The sequence below is a fragment of the Ranitomeya variabilis genome, chromosome 2 (genome assembly GCF_051348905.1).
Source record: "Ranitomeya variabilis isolate aRanVar5 chromosome 2, aRanVar5.hap1, whole genome shotgun sequence".
NCBI classification, from domain to species: Eukaryota; Metazoa; Chordata; class Amphibia; order Anura; family Dendrobatidae; genus Ranitomeya; species Ranitomeya variabilis.
The window spans coordinates 54,570,450-54,598,442 of NC_135233.1; the positions used below are offsets into that span (position 1 = coordinate 54,570,450).

Sequence of the window (27,993 nt, forward strand, 5' to 3'; positions counted from 1 at the left end):
GTCTCTTAACTACATGAACAGTACTTATACTATCCCAAGTCTACTCCTGTGCTTACCTTGCATATTGCGCTACTCACATTGTACACTAACGCTTTACATTACTTATACGCTGTACATTACCATCACACAATATAAAGGATGCACATCACTCTTCACATGACAGGTAAAACCACACGACACTGTACACATAGCGTGATTGTTGTCTTCAGGGGTAGGACAGAACAGTCCACCACCCTTACAATTAGGCACAAAATAAATGATTAGGCTTCTTGGAAGGACACAAGCGCAAAAATAAGGCAGAACACTTTCTGAGCACTCTGCCGCATCGTTACGTAATCAGTTACTACTTACTGAAGTCTTTCAGATGCCCATACTTTTTAATAATATCTTTTATTTTTAAAAAGGGTGTCTTATATTCCGTAGAAATGAGCAAATCGATTCTCAGGATCCAGATCAGTACTGATTCCACGGCCACCGGACAGGCGTCCCGCGTACCTCCTCCTACCTGCCGGCATCCACTGCTCTTCTATTGATTAGCTGTCCTGGCGCAATGTTAACGTTACGCCAGACCGGCTAATCAAATGTGGAGTCGGGATGCCAGCAGGTAGGGGGCAGTTTACAGGGCTCCGGTCAGTGGCCATAGAATACTGATTTGGCTGCTGCACAAGAGTTTTATGATTTTTTTTTTTTAAATTTCAAATATTCTGAAAATATGGTTTATTATGCAAGAAAAGGTGTGTGGGACTATGATTTACAAGGGTTAACTATTAATTAGTGTTTTCATCACTTTTTTGTTCAGAGGATTAACCATTGACCAATTAGTAATGCGCTCAGGTGGAGCTGCACATTAGTAAATGGCCTCAGTATGTACGTTATGACCCCGGTACTTTTGGAATAAGGAGAATATATAATAACTCTCAATGGGCAGATAATGAAGGTGGCATGGCCATTGCTGTGGTCAAAAGAATATAACAGTTTTCCTATCATGAGATATAGAAGGAAAACTGAACCTTACAATGCTACAAAGTCTACTGCCATCTTATGGTTTAGTTCTGTATTGTCATTTTTGGTAGGGTGATAGTCATGTGTCATTTCAGAAGAGGATTTTTGTTTTCTTTTCCCATCTGGTTCCCATTTTCACTGTGATTTTTAATTCATTTTGGTGCCAAAAAAAAAAAAATACATTTTCACCTATTGCTTTCTCGCTGTCATTGCTGCCCTCTAGTGGCCACATAATCTTATATCACATTATATAAGCCTCCATGAGTGATACATTATTAAAGGGGATGTCCAGGACTGACACAAAAGACTGCAGTCGCTCTATGTGACTGCAGACTTCTGAATTGCAAAAGCATGCAGTGCGTGAGCTGTCAAGATTCCCCGGCATTGTCACGTGGCCGCATGTATTTTATTTACTTACCTGTGGACACCCATTATAATCCAAAGTGCCACCACAGGCTCCAGGAATGACTTCCTGCAGCTCCACTGCCTGCCTCATACAATTACTGTATATCCCTATAGTTTGGATGCAGATATAATTGAATATTGCAGCAGTGAGATGCACAGTGGGTAATGAATGGGGAAGGACGGATGGTGGTCAATGAATATGGAGAAGGAGGCATGGTGGGCAATGAATGGGGGAAGGAGGGATGGTGGTCAATGAACATGAGGAAGGAGGCGTGGTGGGCAATGAATGGGGAAAGGAGGCATGGTGGTCAATTAATATGGGGAAAGAGACACAGTGGGTAATGAATGGGGGAAGGAGGGATGGTGGTCAATGAACATGAGGAAGGAGGCGTTTTGGGCAATGAATGGGGAAAGGAGGCATGGTGGTCAATGAATAGATGGAAGGAGACACAGTGGGTAATGAATGGGGCAAGGAGGGATGGCAGTCAATGAATAAGGGGAAAAAGGCACAGTGGGTAATGAATGAGGGAAGGAGGTGCAGCGCCCCAGAGTCCTGGTCGTTGCAGTACTGTAGCTCCGCCGCTAAGGGGGGCTATGGTACGTCTGATGGCACTGAAGGAGTTCATCTGACCAGGTATCACAGACACCAATACATTTCACAGTCTGGCCTCCAGGGGGAGCTAAGGGTTCTATTTATTAGGCCACTCCTCACAATCTGGTAAAACTGGGGGTTAGGCAGGAAGTTAGAGAGGAAAGCTGACTGGGTTGGAACCAGGCAACACCTTGTGGCAGAGGGTGTTGTAGGGGAAGATTCAGAGGGGTCCCTGTCAGGGGTGGGATCCTGACAGAGGCCTAGCAACCAGAGAGAACGTTACGGGACCGCGCCTGCACGATATAGCGGCGGTACCCCAAGAAAGGACAAGAAGCGAGGTTTATTGTGCTGAGTGAGAAACGAGATCAACGCAACAAGGGGAATACCAGTAGGAGTCGTGCTGTAAGACGAGGCAACATCCTATTAAGGCACATAACCGGTGGCCGGAACGCCGAGGAAGTATAGAGCTCCAAGCCAAACTTCAAACCTACGGCAGGACAGTCAGCTACAGGCGGGCTGTCTCACCCAATTGACCTAGGAAGACACAGGGGGGTAACAACAGGAGTGGGGCGACGCTAGAGTCCCGGAAGAGCTCCGAGCCTCCCCGTCATACGGGTGCGTCCTAACCATAAGATCTGGGGGACGTGGAAGAACATCAGAATCGAGTTGTGAAGGAACACGAGAAACAGACACAACAGTTGTGAGGACTATCCCGTGGTGCTCAGCAGGGAAGGACTACAACACACAAGCGCTAGCAGGTAGGCACAGATTTCCACCTGCAAAGGGAACTCTGGATGTGCCATCGGACCGACCAGGCTTGCGCAGCCCGGTTAACCGTATTCCGGATTGAGGATCCTGAAGCCTTCAGTAAAGAGGTAGAGACTGCAACCTGGTGTCCTCGTTATTTACTGCAACCTGCACCGCACTACCACCATCATCTACACCCTATTATTTGGGCGCCCCTCAGCAGGGTCACGGACCGGGCCTAGCCACCGTGACAACCCCAGAGCAGAGACTCAGAGGCCTGGTACCGGGTACTCCTCGGCCCTGCGACAGTGGGGGCACTGCAAACTTGGCGTCACGAACAGGATCTACTTAAGCCTGAAGAATCAGGTCATGTGTGCCTTGGAACTGTGATTTATTATACTTGGACTGTGACTTATTGCAAAGACTGTGCAGTGCCATTTGCCGCCAAAAACCGCCGCCATTACAGCGCTAAGGAGAGCGCAGGAGAAGAAGAGGGGCGTGGAGTGGGCGTAGACAAGCTGGAGAGCGCGAAAGACAATGGCCGCCCAGTCTAAATATTTCTGCGTCCTGAGGACGTGCCCGTCAGCAGCCGAGGTCCGCCTCCTTATTCTCTTTGGAGGATGGAGACCATGGAGACGGGGCCGCCTGTTATGACCCCAATGGCAGAGGGTCTCAGAAATAATTACTAAGTCTGCAAACACAAAAAACCAGCTCATAGGGCAGTGGTAACTGAGCTGACCATATATCTAATCCTAGCACCACAAAAAGCAGCAGCCGGGGAACGTGCCTACGTTGGTTCTAGACGTCTCGCGCCAGCCGGAGAACTAACTAACCCTAGAAGGGAAAAGAAAGACCTTTCTTGCCTCCAGAGGAAAGACCCCAAAAGTCGGATACAAGCCCCCAACAAATAATAACGGTGAGGTAAGAGGAAAAGACAAACGTAAGAATGAGCTAGGTATTTAGCAAAGAGAGGCCCACTAGCTAATAGCAGAATATAGTAAGATGACTTATATGGTCAGCAAAAACCCTATCAAAATATCCACGCTGGATATTCAAGAACCCCCGAACCGTCTAACGGCCCGGGGGGAGAACACCAGCCCCCTAGAGCTTCCAGCAAAGTCAGGAATCACATTTAGTACAAGCTGGACAAAAATAAGAGCAAAGCAAATAACCAAAAAACAAAGAAGCAGGACTTAGCTTAATTTTGCACGAACAAGGAGCAGCAGACAGGGGCAAACAGAAAGGATCTGATTACAACGATGCCAGGCACTGGACTAAGGATCCAGGAAGTTTATATAGCAACACCCCTGGACTAACGACCCAGGTGGGTGCCAAACTGAGGAAAGACAATCCCAGAGTCATATCACTAGTAACCACAAGAGGGAGCCAAAAAGTCTAATTCACAACAGCCGCCCACGAAAGAGACCGTGGGAAGAGGACACTGGAGAGGAAGCGAAGATGGCGACGCCGGGAGCACCGCGTGGGAATGACCCAACTCAGCGAGAGGCTGCACAACCCGAACAGCCCCGGACACGCCATTGTTGCGGGAACTGACCCTTACGGAGCTACCGATGGGTCGACCCCCGTGGCCGCTGTCCGAGGAGTGTGTGGCTGCAGCCGAGGCCCGGCAGATAGCCTACCGCCTGGAGGCCGACGCCCGTGTGATCGCTCGGCTGGGCCAACCTACGGAGGTCCGCCTGTCTCCGGTGTCCCCCGCTTCTTTCATCCCGACCATGGCGGAGTGTGAGCTACAGGCACAGGGCTTGAGGATCCTACCGGAGGCGGAACACCTGCGACGCTTGATGATGGCTTGGCGGAACAGATCCCAACCTGCGGTCCAGGTCGACCTGACAAGCGTCGCGGAGACTCCACCGTTACACTGGGGTGTTGTGGTGTCCTTTAACTCCCGGAAGGGAAGGGGAGTTATCCAGGAGATTGGGGAGCCACTACAGGTCCGTGTTGATCGAGAGGAAGTGAACCCGTAGGGGTTAGTGGTGAGTCCTCTTAAGAGCCATACAGAGATGGCTCAGTAATCCGAACTGAAAGATGGATGATATGTTCTATACTGTGTATAGTAGTAGAAAGACAGTAGGCCCGGGCGGAAAGAGGCGGTCCTGTCAATGTAAAGAAGGAGAATGCATAAAAGTTGATTAGCCTTATAATGTTTTATAAGAAGGTCTTTAGTGGATCCAGCGAGTACGTCCTTAAAGGCAATGTTGAATTATTGTTCAAAGATTTTGCACTTAGTAGAATACCCGGTTGGGTAAGAAAAGTTATTTAAAATAGTTAACCATGTTTGTAACGTTCAAGTGTCCTCACCTCCCATAAAGGGAAGCCCTGTTAAAAAGTTTACTTGTACTTGCAATTTAAAAATTGTATGTCTTTTTGCTGACATGTATTGTTGTTTTCTTCCCAGTCCAGGAGTACTGGATTTAACCGGGGGGGAGTGCAGCGCCCCAGAGTCCTGGTCGTTGCAGTACTGTAGCTCCGCCGCTAAGGGGGGCTATGGTACGTCTGATGGCACTGAAGGAGTTCATCTGACCAGGTATCACAGACACCAATACATTTCACAGTCTGGCCTCCAGGGGGAGCTAAGGGTTCTATTTATTAGGCCACTCCTCACAATCTGGTAAAACTGGGGGTTAGGCAGGAAGTTAGAGAGGAAAACTGACTGGGTTGGAACCAGGCAACACCTTGTGGCAGAGGGTGTTGTAGGGGAAGATTCAGAGGGGTCCCTGTCAGGGGTGGGATCCTGACAGAGGCCTAGCAACCAGAGAGAACGTTACGGGACCGCGCCTGCACGATATAGCGGCAGTACCCCAAGAAAGGACAAGAAGCGAGGTTTATTGTGCTGAGTGAGAAACGAGATCAACGCAACAAGGGGAATACCAGTAGGAGTCGTGCTGTAAGACGAGGCAACATCCTATTAAGGCGCATAACCGGTGGCCGGAACGCCGAGGAAGTATAGAGCTCCAAGCCAAACTTCAAACCTACGGCAGGACAGTCAGCTACAGGCGGGCTGTCTCACCCAATTGACCTAGGAAGACACAGGGGGGTAACAACAGGAGTGGGGCGACGCTAGAGTCCCGGAAGAGCTCCGAGCCTCCCCGTCATACGGGTGCGTCCTAACCATAAGATCTGGGGGACGTGGAAGAACATCAGAAACGAGTTGTGAGGGAACACGAGAAACAGACACAACAGTTGTGAGGACTATCCCGTGGTGCTCAGCAGGGAAGGACTACAACACACAAGCGCTAGCAGGTAGGCACAGATTTCCACCTGCAAAGGGAACTCTGGATGTGCCATCGGACCGACCAGGCTTGCGCAGCCCGGTTAACCGTATTCCGGATTGAGGATCCTGAAGCCTTCAGTAAAGAGGTAAAGAGACTGCAACCTGGTGTCCTCGTTATTTACTGCAACCTGCACCGCACTACCACCATCATCTACACCCTATTATTTGGGCGCCCCTCAGCAGGGTCACGGACCGGGCCTAGCCACCGTGACAACCCCAGAGCAGAGACTCAGAGGCCTGGTACCGGGTACTCCTCGGCCCTGCGACAGTGGGGGCGCTGCAGAGGCATGGTGGTTAATGAATATGGGGAAGAAAACACAGTGGGTAATGAATGGAGAAAGGAGGCAGGGTGGTCGATGAATAGGGGGAAGTAGGCACAGTGGATAATGAATGGAGGAAGGAGGCACAGTGGGTAATGAATGGGAGTAGGAGGCATGGTGGTCAATGAATATGGAGAAGGAGGCATGGTGGTCAATGAACAAAAGGAAGGAGGCACAGTGGATAATGAATGGAGGAAGGAGGCAGGGTGGTCAATGAATGGGGGAAGGAGGCACAGTGGGTAATGAATGGGAGTAGGAGGCATGGTGGTCAATGAATATGGAGAAGGAGGCATGGTGGTCAATGAATATGGGGAAGGTGGCATGGTGGTCAATGAATATGGGGAAGGTGGCATGGTGGTCAATGAATATGGGGAAGGTGGCATGGTGGTCAATGAATATGGGGAAGGAGGCACAGTGGGTAATGAATAGGGGAAGGAGGCATGGTGGTTAATGAATATGGGGAAGGAAACACATTGGATAATGAATGAAGGAAGGAGGCATGGTGGTCTATGAATATTGGGAAGGAGGCATGGTAGTCAATCACTATGGGGAAGGAGGCACAGTGGGTAATAAATGGGGAAAGGAGGCATGGTGTCTCCAGGGGGCAACATATGATATTTTTTATTCATAGGACTTATGAACATGACCTTATTCTTTTCATGGGTGCAGAGATCTGCTGAAAAGTGAGGAGCATCAGACTTCTGTACTGAGAAGTTGTGTTTGGAAGAAGTCGTCATGAAGGTCTGAACAGTGGCAATAAAAGAAGATGTCTTTCATTGAGCAGATGTCATCAGTAAGTCACTGGATGTAATGGCTGGCCGAGTCCTACATCACCACTGCCTCCCTGGACATGTGTAGAGCGTCAATGAAGCCAGGGAGCGCCCACCATCTTACTGCGCATGGTCAGGGAGGCAGAGATTTGCAAAAAGCCGTAGGTGACGCTTCTCTTGCAAATCATGTTCTTCAGCCCCACAGGGGTGCCATACCATGATTAGGGGGATGGAGAAAACAACACCCCCACAAGCTAATCCCCCACAAATTAGCATATCTCCACTAAAGTTAGGCGCAGTGGTTAGCATTGCAGCCTTGCAGCGCTGGAGCCCTGGGTTAAATCTCCACCAAGGACAACATCTGCAAAGAGTTTGTATGTTCTCCCCATGTTTGTGTGGGTTTCCTCCGGGTTCTCCGGTTTCCTCCCACATTCCAAAGACCTACTGATGGGGAATTTAGATTGTGAGCCCCAACGGGGACAGCAATGATAATGTGTGCAAACTGTAAAGCGCTGCGGAATATGTTAGCGCTATATAAAAATAAAGATTATTATTATTATTATTATTATTATTATTAAAGTTATAAACAAAAATGTTGGCAATGTGCAGTAAACCTTAAGAAAATAAAAAGGGGCTTGTTAGGGTATTCAGATAGAGATAAATACATGGTGGCGGTTTGGGGGTTCTTGGCAATCTGTCAGATTCCTTGTCAGACATGCATCGGATTTTCCTTTGACTTTAATTATGACATTTTTTTCAAGGTGTAACCCATAAATGACCTAAAAGCTCCTCCATTGCATCTATCACACTGGATTGTTCACATTGAACTGGTCTCACTGGAGAAGTGAAGGTGTTGAGTTTATTATCCTCCATTGCTTGTACTATACGTGGTCGCTCACATCCCTCGGAGACTTCGTCCATCGGTGGCAGAATACAGTGTGAATACAGCCTTAGCTGTACTCTGATCATGTGGTAGAAACCTGACCCTAAATCATCTTGATATCTCCCACTGGTCTATAATATTAATGTGCACAGTGTTCTCTAATGATTGAAGGGCGAGTTTCAATCACTATTTACTGTTAGATGCAGGATATGAAACAGCTATTAAATCCAAAATTAATATTTTACTTTCCATAAAAGGGAAATTACAATCTGTGAGTCTTCTCCACAGTGGAACGTTTGGACGGTTCAGAAAACAATGACCCCGTCACCGACCACCTGACCAGGACACAGCCGGGAGGAGGCTGCATTCAGTGTCAGTGTTAGGCCGGAGTCACACTAAACATATGAAAACTCTGTCCGAGTCTCCCTGCCGAGAGTCGCACGAGTGTCATGCGAGTACAATCCGAATTTTTCACACCTAGCATCCGATTTACATCTGACTGCAATGCGATTCTAACATGAGCTTTTACATAGAGCAATTCTCTATGTCATTTACACATTGTTTTCAAAGGAAATATTCGTCAAAACACACTATTCAGATAAATACATAGATAGATAGAATAAAAGCCGACAATTCATGTGCCGCGAACAGTAATATCACAGCGTGACAGGTTAGAATAGAGTAGCTAGAATAGATATATACACATAGAATACATAGATATATAGATATCAGTGACACACACATATATACAGCTCTGGCAAAAATTAAGAGACCACCACATCAAAACTCTGTCATGGGCAGCCCCATCTCCAGACCTGAACCCCATTGAAAACCTCTGGAATGTAATCAAGAGGATGGTGGATAGTCACAAGCCATGAAACAAAGAAGAACTGCTTACATTTTTGCGCCAGAAGCAGTGTGAAAGACTGGCAGAAAGCATGCCAAGACGCATGAAAGCTGTGATTAAAAATCATGGTTATTCCACAAAATATTGATTTCTGAATTCTTCCTGAGTTAAAACATTAGTATTGTTGTTTGTAAATTATTATGAACTTGCTTTATTTGCACTATTTGAGGTCTGAAAGCACTGTTGTTGTTTTTTAATTTTGACAATTTCTCCTTTTCGGAAAACAAATACAAAATTTATTGCTTGGACATTCAGAGACATGTTATCAGAAGTATATTGACTAAAATAACAATTTACATTTTACTCAACAGTATACCTATAAAGAGAAAAATCATGCAAACTGAACATTTTGCAGTGGTCCCTTAATTTTTGCCAGAGCTGTATATGTAATATATATTACATAGATAGATAGATACAAGTGCTTCTCACAAAATTAGAATATCATCAAAAAGTTAATTTATTTCAGTTCTTCAATACAAAAAGTGAAACTCATATATAGAGTCATTACAAAGAGCGATCTATTTAAAGTGTTTATTTCTGTTAATGTTGATGATTATGGCTTACAGCCAATGAAAACCGAAAAGACATTATTTCAGTAATTTAGAATACTTTATAACACCAGCTTGAAAAATTATTTTAAAATACAAAATGTTGGCCTACTGAAATGTATGTTCAGTAAATGCTCTCAATACTTGGTCACCGGGGCTCCTTTTACATTAATTACTTCATCAATGTGGCGTGGCATGGAGGCAATCAGCCTGTGGCACTGCTGAGGGGTTATGGAAGCCCAGGTTGCTTTGATAGCAGCCATCAGCTCATCTGCATTGTTGGGTCTGGTGTCTCTCATCTTCCTCTTGACATTAACCCATAGATTCTCTATGGGGTTAAGGTCAGGCGAGTTTGCTGGCCAATCAAGCACAGTGATACTGTTGTTTTTAAACCAGGTATTGGTACTTTTGGAAGTTTGGACAGGTGCCAAGTCCTGCTGGGGAATTAAATTTCCATCTCCAAAAAGCTTGAGAGTAGCATAAAGTGCTCTAAAATTTCCTGGTAGATGGCTGCGCTGCCTTTGGTCTGGATAAAACACAGTGGACCTACACCAGCAGATGACATGGCTCCCCAAACCATTACTGATTATGGAAACTTCACACTAGACCTCAAGCAGCTTGGATTGTGGCCTCTCCACTCTTCCTCCAGACTCTGGGACCTTGATTTCCAAATGAAATGCAAAATTTTCTTTCATCTGAAAACAACACCTTGGACCACTGAGCAACAGTCCAGTTCTTCTCCTTGGCCCAGGTAAGATGCTTCTGGCATTGTCTATTGGTCATGAGTGGATTGACACAAGGAATCAAGGAATGCGACACTTGTAGCCCATGTCCTGGATACGTCTGTGTGTGGTGGCTCTTAAAGCAATGACCCCAGCAGCAGTCCACTCCTTGTGAATCTCTCTCAAATTTTTGAATGGCCTTTTCTTAACAATCCTTTCGAGGCTGCGGTTATCCCAGCTGCTTGTGCACCTTTTTCTACGCACCCCCGCTGATCAACTGTTCCCAGTGTCAGCCGTTGACAGCTCCGTTGACTCTGTGTACGGCATATCCACCACCTAATAAAATCAATAGGGGGAGGATGGGCAATGCCCGTCCGCGGCCACTATTCTGTTGACAGAGCTGTGCTGTGCAGCTCCACAATCGAGCAGTTCCAGCTACCGCCGACATGGGGAGCAGCTGATCGAAGGGCATGTCAAAGGGATTTCCTCTTGTCTTCAGGCTGCCTGGACTCCATCTACACCTGTTGCCGGTACCCTGGACTGAGGCTGCTTAACACCAGTAAACCAGGTAAAGACTGCAACCCTGTGTCCTCCATTTATTTGCCGGCATTCACCATCCCTGCCAAACACACCGGGAGCCCTGGGGACCCCGCTTCACCTGTGGGAAGCGACACCATCTTTGCTGCAGGTCCATCGCCCCAGAGGACCCCTTTAAGCAGCGTCGGTCACCTCTGACTGAAAACCACAGGTGGCGTCACAAACTTTCATTATTTCCACAACCCCTTTAAAAACCGTCCCTTTCACTTGGGCGCCCAGGGCCATGGACCGGGTCGCTGCCACCATGACTACCCCTTTAATTGCGACAAGACCCGGTACCGAGTATCCCCACTGCCCTGGCGGGCAACTCACATGCTCAGCCACTGCTCCACTCATTCCCTCCGGGGCTGCACTCGGCCTTTTCTAGCAGTCCCATACAGAATAAAAGGAATGGCGGCCAGGGGGTCCGACCTACTGTTCCATTGTGTAGATAAAAGTTTGGGAATAAAAATTTGTCGTTCTGCCAATTGATGCTGGTTCCTGTGGTGGGACAATCAGCAACCAGCAAGTTATCACTGGGCAACCCCTTTAAGCTGGACATACATTTCAGATAGCTGTTGGTTGCTTGGCTGAAAGCTATCCGTACTGATTCCCCCATACACATACATACTCAGCCTGAGAGTGACCACTGGTGGAAGTCCAGCATCCACTTTGGTCCTCAGTGGCAGTCGGACCATGGCAGTGTTCACTTCTGCGCTGGCAATTGTAGTGATGAGGCCTCATGTGACATCATGACATGCCTGCACGGAGGTGAGCCCTGCCAGGGGTATTTATGCTCACATTCAGAGGAATATTTTATAGCACAAATATATATGATTTAAACTTCATTTCCCTTAGGCTCTTTAATGGGAAGATCTACTTTCACAACCATTATTTATATATTTACTATGTAAGCAAGTAGTTAACAATATGACTGCAGGATCAGACTACAAGTTTGTCAGTAGTCTGTTGCCATGGAGACACAGAGACTTTCATAGGCACTGTACTCTAGATATGGTAAAAGACTTTTAATTGAGACCATTTGCAAAGTTGCTTTGTTTTTCATTTTAGGGGCTGCGAAGTTGGACATGCAGCACTAGGAAAATTGCTCATATGACTACCCTCATTATTTCTGCATTAATGGTGCATTTTAATAGATGTTATTACAGAACTTGTATCACTCAAACCCTGATGTTAGTGAGGAAACACTTATCATTGTATCACTTTCCATAAGAAAATGTGAAAACAGGATGGGAGTGGGAGGGACGCAATGCAGTGAATGATTTGGCTCGTATGGTTGGAAAGGCATGGTCACTGTATCTGATTAATAGAGGAAACGTGATAATGTGCTCTGATAGAGTGCTGGTTTGCATGTAGTAATCTGGAGCATAATTTTCACATAATATGTCTCATCTGCATCACAAAGTTGACACTGTTTGGATAAAACAGGGCAATTAAGACTAAAATTTAATGAGGGCCATATCAGTCTGGATTATTTGTAGCTCTCTTCCACTTAAAAGGGACCTTTTGTAAAGTGTCCAAGAGCTGTAGTTGCGAGCGAGCTGTTGTCTGGTTTCGCTCTGGCACTTTACAGACAAGGAGTATCCGAGTCCCAGTGTGCGGTAAGGGTGTGGGGTGCATCACACTCACTTGTAGGCCGCAGGCCTTCGCTGCCTCCAGGCTTCTGTTCTCACGAGCCGCCGAACACAATGCATGGGCCACCAGGTTCTTTGTAACAGTCAAACTTTTACTAAACAGTCCAAGTTCATCAGTTGGATACAGGTGGAATAGGGCACAGCAATTCACATTTCCTTCCTGCTTAGTACAATTCTTCTTCTGTTCTGCCACACGTTCATTCTGGACTCCCCCTTAGCCCGCTGACTCCATCAGCCTCAGAGATTCATTGTCCACGCCAGCAGTGCACCCAGGACTGGCCACTTGCCCCTCATGTAACCCCTCATGATGTCGGAAGGCCAAGAGTACTCAATGGTACCTGACCTAGCCCTAGGCTCCAGACACTGTTGGAATGTTCATGAGGGATCTCCAATGGACCACCCACTACCCTGAATGTTTGGCCCATGCTGCCTCTAGCAACCCACCCCACCTGATCTTAAACTCTCTTCCCTACTTCACTGGCTGACACTGATTCTCCTGCTTCCTGAACTGTGTGTGCTGGCTGCAGTCCAGCAGCATGCACAGTATGTGTGTGCCAGTGCTTCCTTGTTCTTAAAGGGGCAGCACACACTATGATAAATGCTCTCAGGTTGTTACTGAGATGCATTTAGCATAAGCTCCTTCCCGAGCAACGGGCACAACTAAGCCTTCAGGCCACACTTTACTTATGGCCACCATTTGGATTCAGGCATCCACATTATCTTCCCCTTCTTCCTCAAGGGAGACAAATTGCCAGGTGCCTGGGCTGCAAGTGGCTTGGCTACGGGTAGAGCCGGAACCCCTGATATGTAGAAATGGGCGACAGACCCCTGTGTCACCTGCACTATCACCTGCTCCCACATAGGAGGTGGGAACCCCAAGGATAGTCCGATCTCTGGTGGATGGTAGTCCAGGCTTGAGCCACTTTGAGGAGTTTCTCTCAGGCACCTCTCCCAGGCCCATTCATTTTGCAGGAAGAGTTCATCCTGCTCCTTGCCTTCTCTGATTACACCCACCACATACCAGCAATTTTGCCCCTCCATTTTGAGAAACGTGACCCTGTCAGTTTCTGCAGCCTTCAAGGCAAGTGTTCCATCTGTACTGCCCGCTGGTTGAACAAGATGTGATGACTGGTCCCAAACTCCTCTACAGACCCCCATTTCTGCTGCCGGTCATACATAAAGACCCTCCCCGGGACGTTAGCTCTCAGTACCTTGTAGCTTGAGGGCTTGCTAGCATGTCTCCAGCCCTGGTCCTGGCTCACCTCCTCTTTTCTTCTGTCCAGCCTAGGCCCGACAGTCTACTCACAGGCTGCTGGATCCTGGCTCCCCCATCCGTAGATCACAGGAACCCTAGCTGTGAAGGATTTCAGTTTTTGAATTTTCTTTTTTTGCTCTTCTTCTTCCCAGAGCCATAATTTTTTTATTTTTTGGTCAATATGTCCATGTGATGGCTTGTTTTTTGCAGCATAAAATGTAAGTTTAAATGACACCATGTATTTAACATATCGTGTACTGTAAAACGGGAAAAATATTACAAACACAGTGAACTTGGAAAAAAAGTGCAACGCCACAATTGTTTTTTTTTTTTTTACCATGTTCACTAAATGCTAAAACTGACCTGCCATTATGATTCTCCAAGTCATTTCAAGTTTACAGACACCAAACATGCCTAGGTTCTATTTTATTTAAGTGGTGAAAAAGAAATCCAAAATTTGTTTTAAAAAAATGGCGCCATTTTCCAAGACCTGTAGTGTCTCCATTTTTCGTGATCTTGGGCTGGGTAAGGGCTTAATATTTGCGCCCCAAGTTGGCTTTTTTATTGATATCATTTTGGTGCAGATACGACCTTTTGATGGCCCATTATGGCATTTTATTGCAATGTAGCAGCAACCAAAAAAACGTACCATATATACTCGAGTATAAGCCGACCCGAGTATAAGCCGAGACCCCTAATTTTGCCACAAAAAAACTAGGAAAACTTAATGACTCGAGTATAAGCCTAGGGTGAGAAATGCAGCGGCTACCGGTAAATGTCAAAAATAAAAATAGATACCAATAAAAGTAAAATTGATTGAGACATCAGTAGGTTAAGTGTTTTTGAATATCCATATTGAATCAGGAGCCCCATATAATGCTCCATACAGTTCATGATGGGCCCCATAAGATGCTCCATACAAAATATGCCCCATATAATGCTGCACAAATGCTGATTATGGCCCCATAAGATGTTCCATACAGACATTTGCCCCATACAATGCTGCACAAATGCTGATTATGGCACCATAAGATGCTCCATAGACACATTTGCCCCATATGCTATTGCGATAAAAAAAAAAAAAATCACATACTCACCTCTCGTCACTCAGACCCCTGGCACTTGCTATAGTCCACCGCTGGGTGCCGCTCCGTCTTCCTCTGCACTGACATTCAGGCAGAGGGCGGAGCGCACACTAATCACGTCATCACGCCCTCTGACCTGAGCGTCACTGCAGAGGACGACAGAGAGGTGCCCAGCGGTGGAACGTGGACAGGTGAATATCTCGCAATTCCCCCATACTCACCTCCTCCTGGCGCGGTCCCTGCAGTCCCTGGTTCTCCGGGTGCCGGCAGCTTCTTCCTGTGTTGAGCGGTCACATGGTATCGCTCATTACAGTAATGAATATACGGCTCCATCCCTATGGGAGTGGAGTCGGGTCCATATTCATTACTGCAATGAGCGGTACCATGTGACCGCTCAATACAGGAAGAACCTGTCAGCGCCCGGAGAACCAGGGATGTGCAGGGACCGTGCCAGGAGCAGGTGAGTATGATTAGACAGCTGCCACTCCCCCTCCCCTGCCGACCGCTGGGAATGACTCGAGTATAAGCCGAGAGGAGCAAATTCAGCCTAAAAAAATGGGCTGAAATTCTCGGCTTATACTCGAGTATATATGGTGTTTTGAATTTTTTTCTTGTTACACTTCTTAGTGAATGGGTGAATTCTTTTTTTATAATGACAGATTGGGCGATTCCGAACGCGGCGATAACAAATATGTGTATGTTTGATTTTTTTTTATTGTTTTATTTTGAATGGGGCGAAAGGGGGGTGATTTGAACTTTTATATATTTTTATTTTTTTATATTTTTGCATGCTTCAGTAGTCTCCATGGTAGACTAGCAGCTGCAGTACTTTGGTCGCTTGTGCTACACATAAGCGATGTGTGTATGCTCACTTGCTTTGAGCGCCAACCACCGGGTGGCACTCATAGCAATCTGGCAATAACATCCATAGGTTGTCATGCCAACCCATCGGTGACCTGCGATCATGTGACAGGGTCATCGGTGGGTGGGATTAGTGATGCGGTTCCTGTAAGCGCAAGTTAAATGCTACTGTCAGAGATTGACAGTGGCATTTAGCTAGTTAACAGCTGTGGGTGGATCATGATTCCATCTACGGCTGTTGCAGGGACATGTCAGCTGCATAGATCAGCTGTCATGTGCCTGGAAAGGCGCGGGTTCAGTGCCGGAACCCGCACCAAACAAAGGGAGTCCGGCATCGGCGTACTATTATTCCACATGTCAGAAAGGTGTTAAAGGGATTTTACCACAAACGAAAGTTGATTTTAATCAATAGATCATGGAATAATAATAATTTCCACAGTTTGATGTGTTAAAAAATAAAATATTTATGTGCTGAGATAATCGTATAAATGTGCCCCTGCTGTGTACTGTGTAATGGCTGTGTCTGACCGTCCAGGAACATGAAATTCACTGAAAGAGGAAAAGATATTAACAGTATCACTGAGAGAGAAAAAACAGCCATACTTGCAATACCATGTCCAGACACAAATACACAAACAAGATGCAGTGGGTCCCCCATGATAAAAGCAGGGGCAGCACAGGTGCAAAATACTGAAAACACACGTCTGCATAGGGTGTCGTTCACACTATTACGTGAGATGCCCCTCTATCCGTATAGCAGCCCATTACCGACGCCACTCCAATCACATCAGGCGGACTGCCAATACCATGTGTGCACCCACAGGCTAGACACCTCACATTACCCAGCCACCACTGGAAAGACTGGGCAAAAAATGTGCAAAAAGGATGTAAATAATAAATGTTGTATTTGTCACTATTTTGGCCACAATACACAAGCTCGCAACCCGCGTCAAGGGTCCTCTTTATCTTGTGAGTCCTACACTAAATTAAAAAAATTCACTGAAAGAGGAAAAGAAAATTAACAATACCTCACGTAATAGTGTGAATGACACCCTATGCAGACGTGTGCAATTGGAATACTAGGCAGCCGCCCCACGGATGTTTGGTGGATTAATGAGTGGCTTGTTTTCAGTATTTTGCACCTGTGCTGCCCCTGATTTTATCTTGGGGGACCCGCTACATCCTGCTTATGTATTTGTGTCTGGACCTGGTATTGCCAGTATGGCTGTTTATTCTGTCAGTGATATTGTGCAGGGACATGGTCTGATCACACCACATCTTATGTGCAGGGCAAGCATTACAGTATGGGATCGCAAATGATTCTTTGTTTGAAGTAAAACATTGTTTAAAAAGAGGTAGTGACATGTTTTACCTCACAAAATGAATCAGCTGTGATCCCTTGCTGTAATGTCTGTATACTCCTTTGCTTCGCCCCCTGGCCAGGAGATCAAAAATCAACTTTTGTTTGTGGGAAAACCCCTTTAAAGAAAAGCAAAAAAAATGGAAAACTCGGGGGAGCAGCTGGAATAACATATGAGCCAAAACTGGAAGCCTTTGACCTGGTGACAAGACCTCTTTAAACTGTAAACCCACCTTCAGTGGGGCTATTCTGGGTGCCGATACTTTCCACATTTTTGGGGGAATCTATCTGAAAAAAGCTTACAAAAGTGTCACGCCACTGGAAAACACGGGTTTGTCTGAAGGCATTTTTACATGGAAAGCATTAGATCAGTTTTTCACAAACAGTTTGGAATGGAAGTTAATTTTCTGAGCCAAGATCCATGTGAAGGAAAAAAACTGTATGAACAAACACTTTGATTGGAATCACATAGGCAGTTTATGAGCTAGAAGTGGATCCAGCAAGAGATGGAAAAGCCCTTGCCTTTATATAGTTACATAGGCCGAAAACAGACCTAGCTCCATCAAGTTCAACCTTTCTCCACAAATTATACAATATTATTATTATTTATTTATATAGCACCATTATCTCACTAAATTATCTATAACCCATTAACCCATAATGTTATGAACTGAGGAAATCATCCAGCCCTTTTTTAAAGCAGTTATAGTGTCTGCCATTACTACCTCCTGTGGTCGGGCATTCCACAGTCTGCTCTAACTGTAAAGAACCCTGTACGAGTGTCCACAGCAGGGTGCTACTTTTTCCCTAAAGGTCACCTTTCCGCTGAACAGCACAATTTCTGGACTTACAAGCTTTTCCATGCAGGGGTCCCCAATTGCCTATGCTGTCGTGCCGCCCCTGTAACTAATCCATCTTCATCCTGAGCAGAGTATACTTCACAAATCGTTAACCTGTTCCCTCACTTTCATCTACTCCTCAGCACTAATTCACTTACTTCCTATACCTCTAAAAACTCCCCACTCTTCCCACTAGGAATCCATGTCTGTCCATGGGCCAGCCTTGCAGTTAACCCTGCAGAAACCTGACCCAGACTACGGCCATAAGAGATAAACACATTTTAGAATAACTTAGCACATAATAAAACATATTTCAGCATTAACTCAATGATGTCTTTGGGAAAGGGGTTTGACAACTCGACTACCCCCTCACACATAATAATTAAACATAACCTCAATTTGTGTATTAAAGGGGTTGTCCCATTAACAAGGTTCATTTTAATCAATAGATCTTGGAATAATAATAATTTTCACAATTGGATGTGTTTAAAATAAATTTTTCTGTGCTGACTAGTGTTGAGCGATACCTTCCGATATGCAAAGGTATCGGTATCGGATTGGATCGGCCGATACCCAAAAAATATCGGATATCGCCGATACCGATACCCGATACCAATGCATATCAATGGGACACAAAATATCGGAATGGTTCCCAGGGTCTGAAGGAGAGGAAACTCTCCTTCAGGCCCTGGGATCCATATTCATGTATAAAATAAAGAATAAAAAAAAAAAATATTGATATACTCACCCCTCGGACGGCCCCTGGCTCTCACCGGTCCAAGCGTCTGCCTCCGTTCCTAAGAATGCAGAGTGAAGGACCTTCGATGACGTCGCGGCTTGTGATTGGTCGCGTGACCGCTCATGTGACCGCTCACGCGACCAATCACAAGCCGTGACGTCATCGCAGGTCCTACACTCACTGCATTCTTAGGAACGGAGGCTGCCGGTTACATCGCTAAGGTCCAGGGTCCGCCGGAGGGGTGAGTATATCCATATATTTTATTTTTATTCTTTATTTTTTACATGAATATGGATCCCAGGGACTGAAGGAGAGTCTCCTCTACTCCAGACCCTGGGAACCATACACTGGGAACTTCCGATTCCGATTTCCGATATCACAAAAATATCGGAACTCGGTATTGGAATTCCGATACAGCAAATATCGGCCGATACCCGATACTTGCGGTATCGGAATGCTCAACACTAGTGCTGACATAATCTTAGGTTGTGTGCACACATTGCAGATTTGATGTGTTTTTGTCATGCAGATTTGCTAGCAAAACCTGAAGCAAACCTGATGCCAGCAAAGCGAATGAGAAACCTGAAGTGTCATGCATATGTTGCTTATTTTTCACGTGCAGATTTGGTGCAGAAAATAATCTGCAGCATGTCAATTCTCTGTGCGTTTTTGCCCTGCATTTTTCAACATTCAATTCACGCAAATCGGTCAAAAACGCGGCAAAACGCGTAAAAAATGAGCTATCTTTTTCCTGCAAAGGGATGCAGAAATGGTACAGAAATTTCTGCATCCATTTACTCAACGTATGCACATAGCCTTATAAATGTGCCTCTGCTGAGTAATGGCCATGTCTAACTGTACAGGAACATGATCTGATCATACCACGTGTACTGAGCAGGGTGAGGACGCAAAAAAAAATATACAGATATTACAGCATGGGATCACAAATAATTAGTTCTATAAGGTAAAACATTTTTTTAAAACGTGCAGGGAAATCAGGAGCTGTGGTATGATCAGACCATGTTCCTGTACGGTCAGACACAGACATTACACAGTACACAGCAGGGGCATATTTATAAGATTATCTCAGCACAGGAACATTTTATTTAAACACATCCAATTGTGGAAATTATTATTATTCCAAGATCTAGTGATTAAAATCAACTTTAAAATTCATTTTGTTTGTGGTAAAACCCCTTTAAAAATATTGTGAAAGAAGCTCTACACCTAGTGCTTTGTGCAGATTGAGAAATGGACATGAAATGCTGCATTTTACTTACAAAACATCCGCATGTAGAAGTGTTTTATGTTCGGTATTTAGTCTTTTTTGTTTCTATTTTTCTTTTATATTTGTTTTGTTGTTGATCAATATTTTCTTCAGTAGCAGGAACATGTTGGCGTCAGAGGGGGCTTGTTAAACCATAAGAAAAAAAAAAACCACCACGTATACCTTCCTGTTGTAAAACCCCCATTGTGATGGTTTGGTGACTGCTGCTCATAAAATAAGAAATTCTGGTAAAAGCCTATAGTAGAGATTAGGGAATTGCTATCTTATCAAATTCATTTTTGTTCATACCTTCATCTTTCACTCCTCCAAAAATAAAAGCTGACGTGCTTCTGACCCCCAAGGGCTGAACTCCGGTAACATGACTGATGTGTTGCACGGCTTATTCCAGTGCGAAGATTAGGATGTACCCATGTTTTTTTTAAAAATGTCCATTCATGTTCAATGACAGCAAATAGAGCTCTTGACAACCATGAATAATTGACACATGATGTATATTAGAAAATTGCATAATTTTTCATCTTACACCAAATAATTTGCTTAAAATGGAAAATCCTTTAAAATGTTTTTTTTTTTTATACTAACTATAGCATGTAAGATAAATGTACAATCACTGGGGAATCCAAATCCTTGGGCCAATTAACGCTATACAAAAACAATGCGTATGTAACAATGCCCACGGTGGTAGTCGTGGGAGAGGGGCCCCATCCTCCATACCTGGGCACGTTACAGAAAATTGAGTGTTGTGGGGGTGCATGTGCAATGGTACTTCTGTTCTCGAGAATGTGGTCGTAAAGTCCCCAGTGCGTATGGAGCAGTAAAAGAAGGAAGGGGAGAACAGTTGAATGCAATCAGGCATGGGCCCACAATGCAGGGATTGGCTGGAGGGGTGAATATTGAGAATTGGGAGCATAGGTGGTGTGTAGGGGGATGAAAGGAGGGGTGGAGGTTTAGGATATGTAAAGAAAAGTGGCCATTTTTGGCTATGTTCCCAGAATTAGTTTTTTGTGAGCTTTTTTTACGCTGCGTATTTTTTCAAAAAATGCAAGAAACCTATTTTCCTTAATGGGTGCAGAAAATCTGCAACATCAAAAACTCACCAAAAGCTCATGGTGGGAACGTAGCCTTAGGTGTCCCATTAATACATGTGGGGACAACCAGTAAAGAGTCCCATTTGCCCACACAAATAAATTGGTATAACATTGGTTTACAGAATAGGAATGGAGGATATTCTGAAGGCTCTATATTGTAGTTTATTTGGGGTCATGGTGGTGAAGGCAATGGGGAGTCCATGTAGTTGGTGCTAAATTGATTGTAGAGGAAATTATATGGATGGTTCCCTTCCAGGTAAATTAATTAGGTAATCGCTGATCTGTCACTGAGTTTGGGGCTCTGGACAGTGTATGACCTTTGGGGCTGGTACTGTGCTTAATCTACCACATACAGTGGTGGTGTGGCGCCATCGAGCTGAGGCTTACGACTCAATTTAAAAAAAGAGCCAGATTTGGTAGCATCAAGGACCTTCCCATTTCTGTATTTTAAATAGTTCATTTTATTATTAGATTTGTTAATATGTGGCCAATTTAATCCAAAAAATTAAGTCTTCTGTGTTTTTGTTTCAGTTGGGAGGGGGCCGAGTCGAGGAAGTTTATAATATGTTGTGACAGACTGGACCGAATCTGCCATACACGACCATGCATATGCTGGACCATTGCTCGATTCACTTCTATGAGACTAATCTCCAAAAATTCCATACAAATCAATAGAGCGGTGGTCATGCATGTATTTTCATTCACTATTCACACAGGGGACTTTGAAACCCTTTTTCTCTCTTTTTCTAGCGGTTGGACCCCCAGAAATCATACATTTCTTACATAACTTCTATTATGTATTATTATTAACGGCCTTCAGCTCAATCTCGAGCCATGATGACTGATGGATGAACACTCTGCAGGAATCTTGTGCAAGCCTAGATAGGTCCACCAGGGTCTTCTCCACCGATATCTTGATTGTATTAAGCCATCGGGTTAGTGATAAATGTATCTCATGGATAAACGCCTCTAAGGACTGAATTATTGCATGTAACAAAAATATTCTATCACTTTTGTGTGCAGCTTAATTACAGAATTTGAACAAATATCCCATTCAACTGGTAATTTGTATCTTTACAGTACCATGTATGATTTTATTAAATAATATGGTCAACCCATAAAATGATTCCTCTTTCCCCACAGGTGATAGAGAAACTGCTGGAGACGTGTATTAGAGCACAGATATTTTACTGTCACCTGCAGAACTGCTCAGAACTTTTCATTAGCTTGGTCTTTATTTTTCATGCATCGGTGGAGACCCTGGAGGTAAGAAGTGCACCTTGTAGAAATACATGGGCTCTGAGCAGATAATCTGAGAGGAGCAAATGTTCTGGTTTGGGATTATGCTTTCATCTGGCGCTGAAGCAATGCTGTAAAACAAAAGACATGGTGCTGTTTATGTGTCTACACCTCTTATCTACTTCTTCATACATATCAATATGTTGATACATTTCCAATAATTCTTAATCTAAAGGCTACTAATGTGTGATTGGTGGGGTTCTGAGTGACAGTTCGAGGAACAGTCACACATATGGACCAATCATTGTGTCTGGATGTCCAATAAAGGGGCTAATGTGATCCAATAGGTGCAAAAGCTGCTACATCCTTCTGATAGGACAAGGATTCCAGATATCCAATGTCTGTATATTGATGACCATATATAGTTGTGCTCAAAAGTTTACATACCCCGGCAGAATTTTTGCTTTCTTGGCCTTTTTTCAGAGACTATGAATGATAACACCAAAACTTTTTACTCACTCATGGTTAGTGGTTGGGTAAACCTATTTATTGTCATTCTTTTGTATTTCTGTATTATTTATATTATAAGCGTGGCGCCCCAGGGTCCTGGTCGTCACAGTAATGTTGCTTTCCCCACGGGGAGAGTGATGTTAAGTTTGGAGGCAATGAAGGAGAACTCTTTGTCAGGGAACACAATACATGCAACATGTTCACACTCCAGACCAGAAGGGGGAGCTCTAAGCCTGTTTAAGGTGAACTCCCCTATAAGAACATCCTGATCTGGAGGGAAAGGGTTCAGTTCCTGTCAAGGAGACAGAGGGAAAGGAAGCAGAGGAGCCTAAAGTGCTGCAGCTCCTGGGAAGAGACATTCAGAAGGCAGAACTGTAGTGCAGTGAGCGTGCAAGGAAGTCAGAGCAAAGGAGAGGATACCAGAAGGGGACCAGCCCTGCACAGGCTGCCTCCTTCTGAGGCGCAGAATCCTGGTAGCCGGCACACCGAGGGAGTAAGGACCTTTATGCTTTACTTCAGAGACCGGCAGGACAGCTAATTGCAGGTTACCTGTCCGCACCTACACCCAGGAGGCACGGTGGCACACATCAGAGGCTGGGGCATGCTAGAGTCCCTATAAACAGCCTCATGCCACCAGTCATACGGGTATTGTCCTATCCTATACGGGGGACAGAGAGAGAGACACAACATCTGTGAGACCCTTATGTGAAGCCTTAGGCAGTAAGGGACTACACCACTACAGCGCAAGGGAAGGCTATTGATTTCTACCTGGACAAGGGGACTCTGGACTTGCCTCCAAACCGGCCGGACTCTGCCTGCCCTGTGATCTGGTACCCTGGACTATGGATGCTGAAGTCTTCAGTAAAGGTAAAGAGACTGCAGCCTTGTGTCCTCGTTCTTCTCTGCGCCTCTCACCATCCACCATCTACACACTGGGAAGCCCTGGGGATACACTTCACCTGTGGGAAGGTATACCAACTTAGCTGCCATAACATCACCCCAGCGGACCCCTTAAAGCAGCGTCGGTCACCCTGACCGAATACCACAGGTGGTGTCACGAACACAAACTTTATCCCTTTAAGGACCTTTTCCTTTTACACGGATGTCCCAGGGCCACGGACCGGGTCAGCCACCGTGACATCCCCCTGTGAACCGCAGGACCAGGTACCGAGTACCCCACGGCCCCATTGGGGCGCTCCATATGTAATGAATAAAATTATAACTTTTTCAACCATGAACTTCCCTTTTCCTCCTCATTTACTATGGCCTCTCTGTATACAGTATGAGCCCCTCATGGCCTTCTACATACAATATGAGCCCTCATGCTGGTTATGAAAATTACGACGGAGCCCACACCAGTATTTTTTCATTTATTCAATTTGCACACAGTGTACACAATGGGTGCTGAACTCACATAACCCTGCCTGGTCATGCTAATCTCAGGGAGATCAGGCAACAATTATGAGAGCTGCCTTCAGCACCCGGCACCTTGGAACAGCGCCAACTGTACCACTTTTTCCTAGGCACCGGTACGTGTCACACTTATGACACATGGATGTCATCCGTGTGTTATCAGTGTGCACTTGTGCGGGATGTTTTGCGGCCCGTGCTCCGGATAGAAACTGTCACCACACATACCGGAGACACGTACGTGTGAAGGAGGCCTAACAGAGCATTTCCATATAATATCTGTGCCATACTTGTTAGAGAGATGTAAAATACGTACATGGCTTCTCCGGTTTTCTTCTTGAAACAGAGGTAATAGATAAAAAGTAGTAAGAGCAGGAGAAGGGGTATCCCGAAGCCCAGCACTAAACCCAAGATTAGGTTTTTTCTTTCATTGGAATTTGTTATGTCAATCCATGCTTCTTCCATCCGGGAAACTTTTCAAGGTAAAAGCAAAAATGTATTACATTATTATTGTTATATATATATATATATATATATATATATATATATATATATATATATATATATATATATATATATATATATACGGGTTAAAACTGAACACTGACCCATTTGTTAAAGGCAAAAAGTTTGCTTTAGCAACAATTCAAAATACTCATATGGATTTAGCAGAGTTGACTCCATTAGTCTTTGCTTACTTTCCTAGATCGATGATATGCCATTCATGCTCGAGTCCGCTCTAGCTAATCTCATTATCGTGGTCACATTTTGAGCCTGCCAGTGTCATCACTGAGACTAGTGATTGTCTGCAGCGGTCCTGATTTGGGTACACTTTGACGTTGATGAGGTGGCTTTTACACTTTTTTTGTGTGCGATCATGCTCATATACCTTGCATGCGTACTAACTTATACTCCAGTTCTTATTTTTCCATTAAGTTTCAGATTTCTGCACTTAGTGCAGGTAAAGATGTGGCCTCCTTTTTTTTGAGCTGGACATTACTTTTATATAGCTTTCCACAGCTTCGTGTCCATATACTGGACCAGGTCCTGCTCGGCCCTTTTTTAATACTAGAGGTTAGGACTATCCTGATTGGGTACAGCATGACACTGGAGGGATGACTTTTATGCCTTTTTATATAAAAACCTGTGTTTACTAAGTCTCCTATGTTATTTATATGCACTATTGCTTTTACTTATTTCCTTACAGTGGGGTATATGTTCATTTTGTTTCTATGTTAGGTTTTAGCGGTCACATATACAGGGTGGGCCATTTATATGGATACACCTAAATGAAATGGGAATGGTTGGTGACCCACATCAGCGCACTGAATTTGCAGAATGGGCAAAACAAAAATTGGAACATGACCCTCAGTTTACACAGAACATTATGTTCAGTGATGAGGCAATTTTTTTTGGGTGGGCCATTTATATGGATACACCTAAATAAAATGGGCATGGCAGTGGCATATCCAGGGGGGGGCAGCCGGGGCATGTGCCCCAGGCGCAGCTGACAGGGGGGCGCCAGCGGGCCGCCTGATGATGCGGCGGTCCAAGGAGGCTCCTCGTCCTGTACTGAGCGGTCACATGGTACCGCTCATTACAGTAATGAATATGCGGCTCCACCTCCCATAGGGGTGGAGCTGCATATTCATTACTGTAATGAGCGGTAACGGTGACCGCTCAGTACAGGAAGAAGCTGCCGGGGCCTGTGAAGCAGGGACTGCACCGCGCCAGGAGCAGGTGAGTATAACGGGGAGCGCAGCGCGATATTCACCTGCTCCTCGTTCCGGCGCCGCTCCGTCTTCAGCAGTGACGCTGAGGTCAGAGGGCGCGGTGACGTAGTTAGTGCGCGCCCTCTGCCTGAACATCAGTGCTAAAGATGGAGCGGCGGCTGGAACGAGGAGCAGGTGAATACTGAGCGACGGAGAGGTGAGTATGTGATGTTTTATTTTTTTATCGCAGCAACAGCAAATGGGGCAAGTGTCTGTATGGAGCATCTTATGGGGCCATAACATTTGTGCAGCACTATATGGGGCAAGTGTCTGTATGGGGCCATAATCAACATTTGTGCAGCACTATATGGGGCAAGTGTCTGTATGGGGCCATAACATTTGTGCAGCACTATAATGGGGCAAATGTCTGTATAGAGCATCTTATGGGGCCATAACGTTTGTGCAGCACTATATGTGGCAAGTGTCTGTATAGAGCATCTTATGGGGCCATAACGTTTGTGCAGCACTATATGTGGCAAGTGTCTGTATAGAGCATCTTATGGGGCCATAACGTTTGTGCAGCACTATATGGGGCAAGTGTCTGTATGGGGCCATAATCAACGTTTGTGCAGCACTATATGGGGCAAGTGTTTATATGGAGCATCTTATGGGGCCATAATTAATGTTTGTGCAGCACTATATGGGGCAAATATCTTTATGGAACATCTTTTGGGGCTATAATCAACGTTTCTGCAGCACTATACAGGGCAAATGTCTCTATGGAGTATCTTATGGGGCCATAATCAACGTTTCTGCAGCACTATATGGGGCAAATGTGTCTATGGAGCATCTTATGGGGCCATTATTAACCTTTATGCATTATATGGGGCTCCTGATTCAATATGGATATTCAAAAACACTTAACCTACTGATGTCGATTAATTTTACTTTTATTGGTATCTATTTTAACATTATGGGGATTTAGGAATGTACCTTGGTTTGGACATACAGTTTCAATAGTTAGGTTCAAATGGGGGAGGTTTTGGGAGTGAGGTTTGGGGGGGGGGCGCCAAACTCATCCTTTGCCCCGGGTGCAGGAAAGGCTAGATACACCTCTGGGGCATGGTGACAGTTTTCTTGCATAGGGAGTCTTGCATGGAAATCTGCTGCAAGGACCCGGGTACTGCGTTCACCAGACATCAACACAATTTCTATCCACTCCTCTATGTTAACCTCTGCGACATGTCAATGACTGTAAACAAAGAGAAACTTGTAAATAACTTATTAAAGAGAAAAGTTACGTTAAAACCAAGCACACCATTGTTGTTCTTGTGAAATTCTCAATAAGTGTCACATGACCCTTTTCCCATTGAAAAATATAAAGTTGGATCCAAAATGGCCGACTTCAAAATGGCCGCCATGGTCACCACCCATCTTGAAAAGTTTCCCCTCCCATATACTAATGTGCCACAAACAGGAAGTTGATATCACCAACCATTCCCATTTTATTTAGGTGTATCCATATAAATGGCCCACCCTGTATATACGACATGTCATCGCTCCATGAAAATGAGCAACAAAGAGTAGATTGGTGGAAAGAGGACAGGCGATATGTGCTGGATCATTGCTCTATCACTGAACTGTTCCAAATCTATGAGAATAAGGTAGCCGAGTGCTGTTACTCAGCGATCTCCGTTATCCTCAAACTCAATGTGGACAAATCTGAACTCATCATCTTTCCTCCATCCCATAGATCTTCCTTACCTGACCTATCTATCGCAATCAACGACATCATGCTTTCCCCTGTACCGGAAGTCCGCTGCCTCGGAGTAACCTTTGACTCTGCCCTGTCCTTCAAACCGCACATCCAAGCTTTGTCTACCTCCTGTCACCTCTAGCTCAAAAATATCTCCAGAATCCGTCCTTTCCTCAACCGTCAATCTACTAAAATGCTTGTGCATGCCCTCATCATCTCCCGCCTTGACTACTGCAACATCCTTTTCTGTGGCCTCCCTGCTAACACCCTTGCACCTCTCCAGTACATCCATAACTCTGCTGCCCAACTAATTCATCTCTCTCCTCGCTACTCCTCTGCTTCCCCCCTCTGCAAATCTCTTCACTGGCTCCCATTCCCTCAGTGTATCCAGTTCAAATTACTAATACTGACCTACAAAGCCATCCATAACCT

General features: G+C 45.1%; 1 protein-coding gene across 2 annotated transcripts in view; it reads right to left on the reverse strand.

The window, feature by feature from the left end:
* Positions 1–20,443: 20,443 nt before the first annotated feature.
* LOC143804386 (mucin-like protein) overlaps positions 20,444–27,993 on the reverse strand; it is a 96,557-nt gene continuing 89,007 nt past the window's right edge. For both annotated transcript variants that reach the window (XM_077282431.1, XM_077282433.1), the window contains 2 exons: positions 24,410–24,566; positions 20,444–22,304 (listed from right to left, as the gene is read on the reverse strand). In XM_077282431.1, coding sequence (XP_077138546.1) covers positions 22,169–22,304; positions 24,410–24,566 — 293 coding nt within the window. In that variant the 3' untranslated portion in view covers positions 20,444–22,168. The remainder of the gene's footprint in view (positions 22,305–24,409; positions 24,567–27,993) is intronic.